The following is a 15,088-nucleotide window of genomic DNA, read 5'->3' on the forward strand; positions in this document are numbered from 1 at the left end:
TAGATTGCAAGTGATCTTACTGGATTCCAAGTATTTTACGAAGTAATAAAGACAGCAGTATAACCCATCAATATCTAAATGAATCTTAATGGATTCCAAGGATTCTACAAAGTAAATATTACAATATCCTATCATTTTGCATATACAAGTTTTTTGCCCGAAATTCAGCTTCAAACAAAGCCATGGGTTCGTTTTGTAGCTTTAACCACTTCCCGCCCGGCCTATGGCCGATTTACGTCCGGGAAGTGGTTATGAAATCCTGACAGGACGTTCTAGAACGTCCTGCAGGATTTCATGCCGCGCGCGCCCTTGGGGGCGCGCATCGCGGCGATCGGTGATGCGGGGTGTCAGTCTGACACCCTGCATCTCCGATCTCGGTAAAGAGCCTCCGGCGGAGACTCTTTACCACGTGATCAGCCGTGTCCAACCACGGCTGATCACGATGTAAACAGGAAGAGCCGCCGATGGCTCTTCCTCACTCGCGTCTGACAGACGCGAGTAGAGGATAGCCGATCGGCGGCTCTCCTGACAGGGGGGGTTCGCGCTGATTGTTTATCAGCGCAGCCCCCCCTCGGATCGCCACACTGGACCACCAGGGATGCCCACCCTGGAGCACCAGGGTGGGCAAAAAAAAAAAAAGTTAAAAAATAAAGAAAAAAAAAACATAAAGAAAAAAGATGCCAGTCAGTGCCCACAAATGGGCACTGACTGGCAACAATCAGTGCTGCCACCCCAGTGTCCATCAGCGCCACCCCAGTGTCCATCAGCGCCACCCCAGTGTCCATCAGTGCCACCCCACAGTGCCCATCCATGCCCAGTGCCCACCTAGCAGTGCCCATCTGTGCCACCCATAAGTATCCATCAGTGCCGCCCATGAGTGCCCATCTGTGCCGCCTATGAGTGCCCAGTGCCGCCCATGAGTGCCCATCAGTGCCGCCTATGTGTGCCCATCAGTGCCGCCTATGTGTGCCCATCAGTGCCGCCTATGTGTGCCCATCAGTGCCGCCTATGTGTGCCCATCAGTGCCGCCTATGTGTGCCCATCAGTGTCGCATACCAGCGCCGCCAATCTGTGCCCGTCAGTACTACCTCATCGATGTCCATCAGTGCCATCTCATCGGTGCCCATTAGTGCCGCCATATCAGTGCCCGTAATTGAAAGAGAAAACTTATTTACAAAAAAATTAACAGAAAAAAATAAAAACGTAATTTTTTTTCCAAATTTTCAGCCTTTTTTTAGTTGTTGCGCAAAAAAAAAAAATCGCAGAGGTGATCAAATACCACCAAAAGAAAGCTCTATTTGTGGGGGAAAAAGGACGCCAATTTTGTTTGGGTACAGTGTAGCATGACCGCGCAATTGCCATTCAAAGTGCGACAGTGCTGAAAGCTGAAAATTGGCTTGGGCGGGAAGCTGCGTAAGTACCTGGTATGGAAGTGGTTAAACAAGAATATAAAAACCTTCCAAAGAGCTCCATCTACAGCTCTCCCGGACAAACCTCAGTCCTCATTTTTACATTATTAAACGTTGAAATCGGATAAATCTTCCCGTATTTCTGACAGCGTACGTAAAACCTTCAGCGTGAAAATCTCAGCGCTGCCCAGGTGCTCTCATTACACACTTTAACGCTACATGACCCACCACTTATCGGAAAATAGCCCAGATACAAGACACCGGCCTCATGAATTCTTTACTCGTCTTCTTGAATATGCCTGAAACGGTACCCCGTCTGGGTGTCATGGCTGCCGCCGCGCCAAGACAGAGCGCTTAATATATTTTTTAACACTCGGACAATCGTCATTAAGCAACTTGTTGTGTTCTGTGCGTATTTTTAAAAGGCTGTGACGGGGCTTGCAGGCATTACGCATGTTAACTCATTGTTGTGACGGACAGAAGGTGAAAGTGATATGACCACGACTGTGCCACCAACACTCGTCACCTCTGTCTCACCTCACGCTCCCTGCCAGAGAAGCAAGCCGGGCTCCGATGTCCCAGGTGTTCTGACATTCACAGGAGCAGACGGAGATTAAAGGCAGGAGTTAAAGAGATTAGTACAAAACAGACCGGGACGAGGTGCTCTCTCCTGCCCAGATAAATAATTGAAGAATACGAAATTTGTACCAGATGGAGGTTACAGCAGGAGGACTGCTGCCCGGTGTAACCAGGGGGGCAAAGGGAACGAGTTGCGTATACTATTTATAATTAAGATACATATCATGTTCTGACTATATACTTCTTCATTGGCTGCTGTTAGCAACTATGCCGGTGCTTTTGAAGGAGAACCCCTAGTGTTTGTTCTGAGAATCTCTCCACAGTTCCTTATGAACACTATATGCAAATCACTCAAATCCCAAAGATCGTGTTCAAAGATAAAATAAAAAAAAGTATAAAAACTTAGTTTACTAACTACCAAAATGAAAATGCCCTCACATGTACAGTAAGGCCCAGATTCACAGAGAGCAGGGCGCACATTACGCCGCTGTAGAGCAAACACTGTACGCTACGGCAACGCAGCGCAGAGAGGCAAGCATTGCATTCAGCAAGCCAGTGCTCCCAACGCTGCGTTAGCGCGGCGTGGGATTCGAAGGCGCACGTCGGCGTAGGTGGAAGTAGGCGTGAACCCATGCAAATGAGGCGTGACCCCATGCAAATGATGGGTCGAGCGTTAGACGGGTACGTATCACGAACTGCGCATGTGTCGTGACGTGGACGCACCCCCATGCGCCTGCTCACAACCACGCCGGCAAAACTGCCTAAGCTACGCCAGACACACATCCAACGCACAATACACCGACTTGTGTTCCCTGGTGCAGACCTGTGCATGTCTGTTGCCGGGTTGCACCTCCTTTATGGGGAATAACTTTACGCCGGATGTAAAACTTACGTGCATCTCGCGTAGTATGCGCCGGGCACACGCACGTTTGTGAATCGCCGTATTTCCCTCATTTGCATATTTGAATGGCTAATCAATGGGAGCGGCACCATGCGCCCAACCTAAATTTGCGCCCACCCAACGCCAGCGTGAGCAAGCTACATCGGCGGGGTGTAACCTGGTTTTAGGCGCATCTTAGTTTGTAGGTCTGGCGCACAGATACGACGGCGCACATTTGCACTTACGACGGCGTAACTTGTTATACGTCGGTGTAAGTGCTTTGTGAATCTGGGCCTAAATGTGCACAATACTGGTGCAATGCAGATATATAGCATTCACCATTCTACTATGTACCCCTCGAGACAATCTACACTGATGGTGCAGTCTAAAGTGACGTTCATCAGAAACAGATCTTTAAAAACTGACCCCTTAAGATATGGAGTGTGCTTAATAATACCATTGGCATTCAATGATGTGTTCTTCAACCCTACTTCCTGTAAATTTGATGTGTGTCACTGGCCCTTACGAGTTACACCACCAGTGTGTGGCTTCATCAGAGGGAATCTCATTTATTTTCACAGTGGTTGTGCAGGAGTATTCTTAATTTGCACCTGATCACCTTTCACTCCTTTCTGTCAAACGTCTTTGGAATTGGGCCTGCATCTGTATTTGTCCTCCTATGTGTCTTTGACCTTCTATATATTGCGACTGCTCTCTTCATAGTTGGTCATCTTGAGTGCTCCACGATGGAGATGTCACGAGTAGGTACTAGGGCAGACTCTGTAGCCAACATCCAAGAATGAGAATTCAGTAGATTGTAAGCACTAACGAGCACTTCAACTAACAGGGCTCTCTGTTTCCTCTTGTACCGAATTGTATTGTAACTGTAATGTCTGCCTTAATTTTGTAAAGCAGTGTGCAAACTGTTGGCTCTATATAAATCCTGTTTAATAATAATATAATACAAATATATGGCCCCCTTGCAGCACCCTGGGATTCCTTGGAACCTTAAAGTGGTTGTACATTTTTATTATTTTTATTATTTTTAAATAACAAACAGGTCATACTATACCTCCACTGTGCAGCTCATTTTGCACAGAGTGGCCCCGATCCTTGTCTTCTGGGGTCCCTCGGCGGCTGTCTCGGCTCCTCCCTGCTTTTTGTAACCCCCCTGGGAAGCGCTCTCCCAAAGGGGGTTACCTTGCGGGCTCGCTCTCGAGTTCTGTATTTGGCGTCCATAGCTGTAAACTACAGGACTCGGCCCTGCCCCCTGGCCCTCGTGTCATTGGAGTTGATTGACAGCAGCGCAAGCCAATGGCTGCGCTGCTATTAATCTATCCAATGAACAGCCAAGAAGACCGGGCCAAGATCAAGCGCGTTCTTGACGCAGGACTTTCGAGGGCTCAGTTAAGTAAACCGGGGGGCTGGGGGGCCCGGCAAACATCAGATGTTTTTTCACCTTAATGCATAGGTGTCATGGATATGTAATAGTCTGGCAGCTTACCTGTTTCCATCTGTCCATTAAGAGGCCTGACTCTGTTCTGGTTACCTTCTTATGTCCTCTCCTTCCTGTATGGCCCCACCCAGGCCATCCCAGAAAGTCTATATTAACTGTTGCACTACAGGCCTGCAGTGCTGTTCAACAGTGTTGTTTGCTTTAGTTCCTGTCTGCAGTGTGCTACGATTATCTTCCTGTGTACCGTTTTTTGCTCGTCCCTGACTTCTCCTGTTTGCCTGTGATCTTGACCTTTTGCCTGTCCCTCGGTTACCCCTGTCTGCCTGTTGCCCCGACCTCGGCTTACCCATCACTACTGCTTGCTGCTTCCCCTCTCTCCCTGCGGAGCGTGACCTAGGGGATCCCAGGGGTCGCGACCTGGATCCAGCTGCAGCGAAGGCCATCCTCACCACTAGAGGCTCTGGTGAACACAAAGCTGGGTCTTAGACTCTGCGCCCTGGGCGATCTTGGGCGGAAATGACCTCACCGGATGGACGGGAACAGGAAGACAATACAGGCTATGCACTCGGAGCTCCTGCTCCTTCTACAAGCCTCTACGCGCTCGGAGCCCCTGCTCCTTCTACAGGCCTCTACGCGCTCGGAGCCCCTGCTCCTTCTACAGGCCTCTACGCGCTCGGAGCTCCTGCTCCTTCTACAGGCCTCTATGCGCTCGGAGCTCCTGCTCCTTCTACAGGCCTCTACGCGCTCGGAGCTCCTGCTTCTTTTTCAGGCCACTATGCGCTCGGAGCTCCTGCTCCTTCTACAGGCCTCTACATGCTCGGAGCTCCTGCTCCTTCTACAGGCCTCTACGCGCTCGGAGCTTCTGCTCCTTCTACAGGCCTCTACACGCTCGGAGCTCCTGCTCCTTTTACAGGCCTCTACGTGTTCGGAGCTCCTGCTCCTTCTACAGCTCTCATGAACATTAATTATTGGACTGCTTTACTTTATGTATATACTACATGAAATAATTGTCATTATTATGGGACTTCCTGTATACTTACTCATCTACTGATCTTGCTCCAGAATATTACCTTTTTACATGAACCAGAAGTGACGGCTGATGACGTCTTTCTGGTTCGCTTGTTGGTTTCCCAGAGCATCCTGGGATATCTCATACATGCAATACCTCCAAAACAAAGCTAAGCTGAGTAAAAGCCCCTCAAAAGCTGCATGTGCTATTAGCGAGTGATAGGGAAATCCCAGAACTCAAGGGTTTCCAATAACATGTTGACTGCTGAACCACATTCAAAAAGATGTATTTAATATTCAAGCCTATAGTTTTAGCCATAGGCAGGGGAGCAAACGTATACAGTACATGGTGAAAAAAATTGTTCTCCTGCCTATGGCTAAAACTATAGGCTTGAATATTAAATACATATTTTTGAATGTGGTTCAACAGTCAACATGTTATTGGAAACCCTTGAGTTCTGGGATTTCCCTATCAATTGGTCCTTCGAGGCGGAAACGATAAGTTCTGGGATTTCCCTATTAGCGAGCTTTGTCGTGAACTTCTATTGAGGCTTTGAAGAACAGAGAAAGCAACATGGGTAGAATTTTTGAAGCAAAGCAAAAACAACATGTAAACAGGGCTGTAAGGTAAATATCCAGGACTGGATGGACAGAAATACAAATTCTTTGGCAGGTAAAAGCTTCAAAAAAAACTTTTAGGTAAATGGTGCAATTTTCCTGCAAATGCAGATATTCATGTTTTTTTTGGCCACCTAAGCTTGTTGAGCTATGACAACCTAATAGAGTTTTACTGTTCAGCGGATCAGCAGTCAGTTTGACTGAGCGATTTCTGGATCATCACCCTGGTGAAATGACATTCATCACACACAGAATGTCCAACATATGCGTTCCGCCCACCTGGTCCTATTTTTTCATCTTTCATACAAGCCACGCTTTAGCGCTCCTAGAAGAGATGAGTAGAGTTAATAGACTCTCTAACGAAAACTCACAGTAAAACCTATCAATAAGCGTAAGAGGAGGGCGGAGGGGTCTAATTCACACATGACGAATGACTGCAATTCAGAGGTGACTTTGCATAATGCCGTATTTATCACGTCGCCTTCATTTCAGGCTACCAAGTTGTGCGGTCGTTTGTCATGCACTGAGTCGCGGTCAGATGCTGCGCTCCATCATTCAGAAACGCCGACATGGAGAGGTGCTTTATCATGATGAACGCAGACTTGTAGCTGCTAGGAACACATAGCCGGGCATGCCTGTTGCTTATGTCGTTGGCGAGACCTGTTGATTAATGGGATTCTTGGGTCTTTTTTAAGTGTTTAGATACATACGTGAGAATTTGCTCATTCATATAGATAGTTCACCAAAATCACTGAAATTCCAAATAATTTTATTTTCTATTTCAATCGACTAAATAGATTCCATGTGCAACAAGACAAAAATTGTGCAAAGCCTTATGCTGCGTACACACTGTAACGGAACGTCCCACACTCTGCTTGAGTGCTTCCATCATATACCGCTTCCTATCAGTCTGGATATAGATATCAGATATTCCAGATGCTCACAAGCACACAACAAGACTTGTTTGTCTGCTGAACATTGAGGGCCAGATTCATAAAGACTTACGACGGGCGTATCAGTAGATACGCCGTTGTAAATCCGTGCCGTCGCAACTTTAAGCGTATGCTCAAACTGAGATACGCTTAAATGTTGCTAAGATACGACCGGCGTAAGTCTCCTACGCCGTCATATCTTAACTGCATATTTACGCTGGCCGCTAGGGGCGTGTACGCTGATTTACGCCTAGAATATGTAAATCAGCTAGATACGCCTATTCACGAACGTACGCCCGGCCGTCGCAGTAAAGATACGCCGTTTACGTAAGGGGTTTTCAGGCGTAAAGATAAACCACCAAAAAGATGGCGCAGCCAATGTTAAGTATGGACGTCGGAACCGCGTCAAATTTTTCAAATTTTACGTCGTTTGCGTAACTCGTTCGTGAATGGGGCTGGCCGTAATTATGTTCACGTCGAAAGCAATGACGATTTGCCAACGTCATTTGGAGCATGCGCACTGGGATACGTCCACGGACGGCGCATGCGCCGTTCATTAGAAACGTCAAATACGTGGGGTCACTAGTATTTTGCATAGAACACGCCCCCAACCAGCCTATTTTGAATTAGGCGGGCTTACGCCGGCCCAGTTACACTGCGCCGCCGTAAGTTACAGCGCAACTTCTTTGTGAATACAGGACCTGCTGCTCTAACTTACGGCGGCGCAGTGTATCTGAGATACGCTACGCCCGCCGAAATCTATCTGAATCTAGCCCTGAGTGTTTATTAGAACCAAGAATACAACCTTATATACAGTTGAAGAGGAGGTAACCAGAACATAATTTAACATGAGCTAATTAAGTAATCATTTACCCAGACTAGGTGACTCATAGATATGACCTTTCAGGGTAGACGTCACGTCTCCTCGCTCACCTGCTATACAATACACATTATCATAAGTGTAAACACAGGACATCTTCACACAATAGCAGGGTCAATTAGCACAGAGAACAGACAGATGGCTGGAGGCGACGGCATTAGCATCTCCTTACACTGTATGTCCCAACAGTATAAATCAATCACTCTAATGTGGCATATACAGGGTCCCCAGGCATACAGCTCACAAAGAGCACCGTTCCCCCAAATGCCAGGGCCCATGATCGCAAGGCAAGAGGCTAGCATTCAGTCCTCTCCAAAAGCCTCTGTACTGGGTGAGTTTTGCACAGAGTGGCCCCGATCCACGTCTTCAGGGGTCCCTCGGCAGCTGTCTCTGGTCCTCCCCGCAAGAACTCCACGCATTCATGCACGCTCCCTCGCATTGTGTGGAGTCCTTGCGGGCGCGCTCCTGTGATACAGCGAGCGGCCATAGCCGCTCGCTGTATCACTCGGCCCCGCCCCTCGGCGCTCCACATCATTGGAAGTGATCGACAGCAGCGCCAGCCAACGGCTGTTTTCAATCCATCCGCTCTAGCCAATCAGCGGCCAGGCTGAGCGGCGAAGAGGATGTCGGGGCCGAGCGCGGGACTTTCGAGGGGGCATGCAAGTATAGCGGGGGGCGGTATTGTCGGAAGTTTTTTCACCTTAATGCATAGAATGCATTAAGGTGAAACATCATTTTCCTTTGCAACCCCTTAAGTCACAGCGAGAGCCACAGTCTGAGTAGCAAAACCTGTCCTCTGCCAGCATGCTGCAAAGAAGGATCCTTGCTCTCTGTGTAGAAGCAGCGTTCTCTCTGCAGAGGTCCAACACATCCCCTGCTAAGTCACAGCCAGAGCCACAGTCTGAGTAGAAAAGCCTGCCCTCTGCCAGCAAGCTGCTATGAAACATCCTTGCTCTCTATCTAGAAGAAGTGTTTGCTCTGCAGAGGTCCAACACATCCCCTGCTAAGTCACAGCCAGAGCCACAGTCTGAGTAGAAAAGCCTGCCCTCTGCCAGCAAGTTGCAGAGAAAGACCCTTGCTCTCTGTGTAGAAGCAGCACAGTGTTGCATGACTGTCCAATTGTCATGTCGCACTGAATGCTGAAAACTGGCCTGGGCAGGAAAGAGTTAAAAAGTGCATAGTAGGCAAATGGTTAAAGCCCAGTTCCAGATTAAAAAAAATAATAATAAGCCGTTGTAAAAATAAAAAAATATATCAGGTTTAGCTGTAATGAGTATGCAGCCCCAGTCTGAGTAGAAAAGCCCGTCCCTTGCCAGCCTGCTGCAGAGAAGGACCCTTGCTCTCTGCAAGGAAGCAGTGATCTCTCTGCAGAGGTGTGACATGCCCCCTGTATCAGAACCAGAGAGCATGAGCTCATGGTTTACTAAGATTGCAGAAATTGCAACATCTGTGCACTAAGGCCCCATACACACCATAGAATCCATCCGCAGATAAATCCCAGCAAATGGGTTTCAGCGGATAGATCCTATGGTGTGTATCTCCCCTGGGATGGATTCCAGCAGATCGGATATTTGCTGACATGCAGAACATATCCATCTGCTGGAATCCATCCCAACGGATGGATCCGCTGGTCTGTATAGACTCACCGGATCCATCCGTCCGAAGGGATCCCCCGCATGCGTCGCAATGATTCAACGCATGCGTGGAATTCCTTATATGACAGCGTCGCGCACGTCGCCGCGTCATAATCGCAGCGACGGCGCGACACGTCATTGCCAGAGGATTTCGGCGCGGATTTCAATGCGATGGTGAGTACACTCCATCGCATTAAAATCTGCTGAAATCCTCGAGAGGATTTATCCGTGGAAACGGTCCGCTGGACTGTATCCGCGGATAAATCCTCCCGTGTGTATGGGGCCTTAGATTAGATCTAGTATGTTTGTAAAACCTGGATTTGGCTATAAAAAAAAACTGTTACTGGGTAGGTTTGGAAATCTCTCTCAATGTAACCAAATGATAAAGATCAATCAGTATTGCTTTTGGGTTTTTGTACTGTTCTGTTTATACAGATGGTGACTGTCACATTTGATTTGTACCTAAATCTCTTTGTGTCCTTTTTAGGAAAAAAGTTCACGTTTAAGCACCAGCAGCGTACGAGAAAGAGGTAACTGTCCTGATTCCATCAGATCATGGAGAAATATTAACTCTATATAGACTTTTTCATTTTCAGTTAATAGCCAATCAATGCCTAATCATCTTCAGATTTTGGAATGAGAGCGCTGATTACTGTACATCTCAGGTCCGATTTTGGGCTAAAATCAGACCTGAACCGGTGAACCAGCACGCACCGGACCCCTGCTGTGCGCCGCTTGCGGCGGCGGTGTGTAACCCGGCCTCAGTGAATGGCTGCGTGTCTTATTAAATTCCTTTTCGCTAAAAAGTTTTATCCCTATTGTGGGGTCACCAGTACGGTATTTGTACATAGAAATCAAGCGTCTCTTTTCCAGAGAGAATAAGTTCAGAGCTCGCAACCTTTCCTCATAACTAATATCCTCCAGACCCTGTATTAGCTTTGTTGCCCTTCTTTGTACTCTCTCCTTTTCCAGTACCTTCTTCCTGAGGACTGGTGCCCAGAACTGGAAGGCATACTCCAGGTGCCGCTGGACCAGAGTCTTGTAGAGCGGAAGAATTATCGTTTGAATTAATCCCCTTTTTTTAACTGCTTGCCGACCAGCCGCCGTCATTCTACGGCGGCAGGTCGGCTCTCCTGGGCGAGAGCCCGTACATTGACGTCCGCTCTCTGAGCGCCCCCCGCTCGTCCATGAACCCCGTGCGGGTGCCCGGCGGGTGCGATCGCCGCCGGGCACCCGAGATTGCTCGTTACAGACCGGGGACCGGGAGCTGTGTGTGTAAACACAGCTCTCGGTCCTGTCAGCGGGGGAAATGCTGATCTTTTGTTCATACAATGTATGAACAAAAGATCAGTGTTTCCCCTAATGAGGCCACCCCCCCCCCACAGTTAGAACACACCCAGGGAACATACTTAACCCCTTCCCCGCCCCCTAGTGTTAACCCCTTCCCTGCCAGTGGCATATTTATAGTAATCCAATGCATTTTTATAGCACTGATCGCTATAAAAATGCCAATGGTCCCAAAAATGTGTCCGAAGTGTCCGCCATAATGTCGCAGTACCGAAAAAAATCGCTGATCGCCGCCATTACTAGTAAAAAAAAAAATATTAATAAAAATGCCATAAAAATACCCCCTATTTTGTAAACGCTATAACTTTTGCGCAAACCAATCAATAAACGCTTATTGCGATTTTTTTTACGAAAAATATGTAGAAGAATACGTATCGGCCTAAACTGAGGGGAAAAAAAAGGTTTTAATATATTTTTGGGGGATATTTATTATAGCAAAAAGTAAAAAATATTATTTTTTTTCAAAATTGTCGCTCTATTTTTGTTTATAGCGCAAAAAATAAAAAAGAAAGCTTTATTTGTGGGGAAAAAAGGACGCTAATTTTGTTTGGGAGCCACGTCGCACGACCGCGCAATTGTCAGTTAAAGCGACGCAGTCCCGAATCGCAAAAAGTGCACTGGTCTTTGGGCAGCAATATGGTCCGGGGGTTAAGTGGTTAATGCATGCCAATATTCTGTTTGCTTTGTTAGCAGCAGCTTGGCATTGCATGCCATTTCTGAGCCTATCATCTACTAGGACCCCCGGGTTCTTTTACATCCTTTATCCCCCCCAGAGGTTCTCCCCCCAGTGAGTAGATTGCATTCATATTTTTGCCACCCAAATGCATCATTTTAAAATGTTCTACATTAAACCTGGGGTTCTCCTGACCCCCAAATACCTTACTGCAGAACAGTGGTCTCCAAACTGCAGCCCGGGGACCAAATACGGCCTTTTGCTTGCTTTTATCCCGCCCTTGGATCACTGTTTTCCTCCTCTGATACCAACAATGGGACATAATTCCTCCGCACTGACACCAATTAAGGGGCAGGATTCCTCCCAATGACACCAACAATGGGGCACAGTTCCTACTAATGATACAAAAGATGGGGAACAATTCCTCCTAATGACACCAACAATGGGGCCCAATGATAGGGTATTATTACTCCCACTGATACCAACAATGGGGCCCAATGATAGGGTATTATTACTCCCACTGATACCAAAGATGGGGCACAATTCCTCCCACTGTTACCAAAGATTGGGCACAATTCCTCCCACTGTTACCAAAGATTGGGCACAATTCCTCCCACTGTTACCAAAGATGGGGCACAATTCCTCCCAATGATACCAAAGATGGGGCATTGTTTAATCCCACTGACGTCAGGACCCTTTCTACTTCCAGTGATTACAGTTCGGCCCCCTTAGGTCTGAAGGACAGTAAACTGGCCCTTTGTTTAGAAATGTTTGGAGACCCCTGCTCTAGGGTGCCAAAGATGGGCATAGAAATGTTGAGCCCAATGAACATTCATTCGATGCTCTCCCCTAGCTAGAATGAACCTGGAAGCAATGAGCTCTGATCACTTCTGGGTTCAGAGCTGTCATTCCACTGCTGCTTTGTCCGGGGGGAGAAGCTAACTGAAGGACAGTAAACTGGCCCTTTGTTTAGAAATGTTTGCTCTAGGGTGCCAAAGATGGGCATAGGAATGTTGAGCCCAATGAACATTCATTTGATGCTCTCCCCTAGCTAGAATGAACCTGGAAGCAATGAGCTCTGATCACTTCTGGGTTCAGAGCTGTCATTCCGCTGCTGCTTTGTCGGGGGGAGAAGCTAACTGAAGGACATTAAACTGGCCCTTTGTTTAAAAATGTTTGGAGACCCCTGCTCTAGGGTACCAAAGATGGGCATAGAAATGTTGAGCCCAATGAACATTCATTTGATGCTCTCCCCTAGCTAGAATGAACCTGGAAGCAATGAGCTCTGATCACTTCTGGGTTCAGAGCTGTCATTCCACTGCTGCTTTTTTCGGGGGGAGAAGCTAACTGAAGGACAGTAAACTGGCCCTTTGTTTAGAAATGTTTGCTCTAGGGTGCCAAAGATGGGCATAGGAATGTTGAGCCCAATGAACATTAATGTGATGCTCTCCCCTAGCTAGAATGAACCTGGAAGCAATGAGCTCTGATCACTTCTGGGTTCAGAGCTGTCATTGCACTGCTGCTTTGTCGGGGGGAGAAGCTAACTGAAGGACAGTAAACTGGCCCTTTGTTTAGAAATGTTTGCTCTAGGGTGCCAAAGATGGGCATAGGAATGTTGAGCCCAATGAACATTAATGTGATGCTCTCCCCTAGCGAGAATGAACCTGGAAGCAATGAGCTCTGATCACTTCTGGGTTCAGAGCTGTCATTCAACTGCTGCTTTTTTCGGGGGGAGAAGCTAACTGAAGGACAGTAAACTGGCCCTTTGTTTAGAAATGTTTGCTCTAGGGTGCCAAAGATGGGCATAGGAATGTTGAGCCCAATGAACATTAATGTGATGCTCTCCCCTAGCTAGAATGAACCTGGAAGCAATGAGCTCTGATCACTTCTGGGTTCAGAGCTGTCATTGCACTGCTGCTTTGTCGGGGGGAGAAGCTAACTGAAGGACAGTAAACTGGCCCTTTGTTTAGAAATGTTTGCTCTAGGGTGCCAAAGATGGGCATAGAAATGTTGAGCCCAATGAACATTCATTTGATGCTCTCCCCTAGCTAGAATGAACCTGGAAGCAATGAGCTCTGATCACTTCTGGGTTCAGAGCTGTCATTCCACTGCTGCTTTGTCGGGGGGAGAAGCTAACTGAAGGACAGTAAACTGGCCCTTTGTTTAGAAATGTTTGAAGACCCCTGCTCTAGGGTGCCAACGATGGGCATAGGAATGTTGAGCCCAATGAACATTAGTTTGATGCTCTCCCCTAGCTAGAATGAACCTGGAAGCAATGAGCTCTGATTACTTCTGGGTTCAGAGCTGTCATTCCATTGCTGCTTTGTCGGTGGGAGAAGCTAACTGAAGGACAGTAAACTGGCCCTTTGTGTAAAAAGTTTGGAGACCCCTGCTGTAGAACAAGGAGACCAAGCATCTCTATGCATCACAGCACGACTCTCCCTAATTGGGAAAATAACAGTTTGTTCCAATAACATCTTTCTAACAAGTGAACCCAACATTAGCATACAAGCACTTAGTAAGTAGCACAGCCTATAATCTTTTTTTTATTTTTCAAACCCCATTTTATCTTGACAGGAGGGCTATTTGTGGGTCTCCCAGAGGAACTACCACGCAGTAAAATATTAAGCGAATCTGCCCTGCAGTATTACGTCAAACAGTACAAAAAGAGTGGATTCAGGTAAGGCTGAAATTGGCGCATAGAAAGCCAACAATTGTTGCTCAATACTTTATGGCAGCCCTCAAAAATTCCACTCGCTTGCTCACATTTTGCGAGTAGAATTTAGTGCAGGGTGATTCAATCAGTGTTCCCTCCTATCACACAAGCTGGTCTAGGGGGGCAGGACATTGTTACCTCACCGTCAAACACAGACCCAGCTCCGTGACACACAGTGGGAAACGCCCACTGTGTGTGTGTGATCCATCATCCATGGTGGGTCTCTATTGATGATGGGCACAGTGAGAGCTGCATTGATGGGCAGTGAGGCTGCATTTATGGGCACCGTGAGGCTGTATTTATAGGCACAGTGAGGCTGCATTTATGGGCACAGTGAGCTGCATTTATGGGCACAGTGAGGCTGCATTTATGGGCACAGTGAGGCTGTATTTATGGGCACAGTGAGCTGCATTTATGGGCACAGTGAGGCTGCATTTATGGGCACAGCGAGTTTGCATTCACAGGCAGTGAGGCTACTTTAATGGGCACAGTGAGCTGTATTGATGGGCAATGAGGCTGCATGTATGGGCACAGTGAGGCTGCATTGCTAGGCATAGTGGGCTGCATTGATGGTCACGGTGAGGCTGCATTTATGGGCACAGTGAGGCTGCATTTATGGGCACAGCGAGGCTGCATTTATGGGCACAGCGAGTCTGCATTCACAGGCAGTGAGGCTACTTTAATGGGCACAGTAAGCTGTATTGATGGGCAATGAGGCTGCATTTATGGGCACAGTGAGGCTGCATTGCTAGGCATAGTGGGCTGCATTGATGGGCACAGTGAGCTGCAATGATGGGCACAGTGAGGCTGCATTTATGGGCACAGTGTGGCTGCATTCATGGGCACAGTGGGCTGCATTCATGGGCACAGTAAAGCAACATTTATGGGCACAGTGAGGCTGCATTGATGGATACTGATATGCTTTATGTTAATATTGTTGTTAATATTTATTTTTG

The 15,088-nt window shown here is 47.5% G+C and overlaps 1 protein-coding gene across 1 annotated transcript in view; it reads left to right on the forward strand.

Moving 5' to 3' along the window:
• The window catches only part of EPHX2 (epoxide hydrolase 2), a 143,184-nt gene that overhangs the window by 97,932 nt on the left and 30,164 nt on the right, over nt 1-15,088 (forward strand). The window contains exons 14-15 of the mRNA XM_040348146.1: nt 9,884-9,926; nt 13,994-14,096. Coding sequence (XP_040204080.1) covers nt 9,884-9,926; nt 13,994-14,096 — 146 coding nt within the window. The remainder of the gene's footprint in view (nt 1-9,883; nt 9,927-13,993; nt 14,097-15,088) is intronic.

This window comes from Rana temporaria, chromosome 4 (assembly GCF_905171775.1).
Source record: "Rana temporaria chromosome 4, aRanTem1.1, whole genome shotgun sequence".
In the NCBI taxonomy this organism is placed as follows: Eukaryota; Metazoa; Chordata; class Amphibia; order Anura; family Ranidae; genus Rana; species Rana temporaria.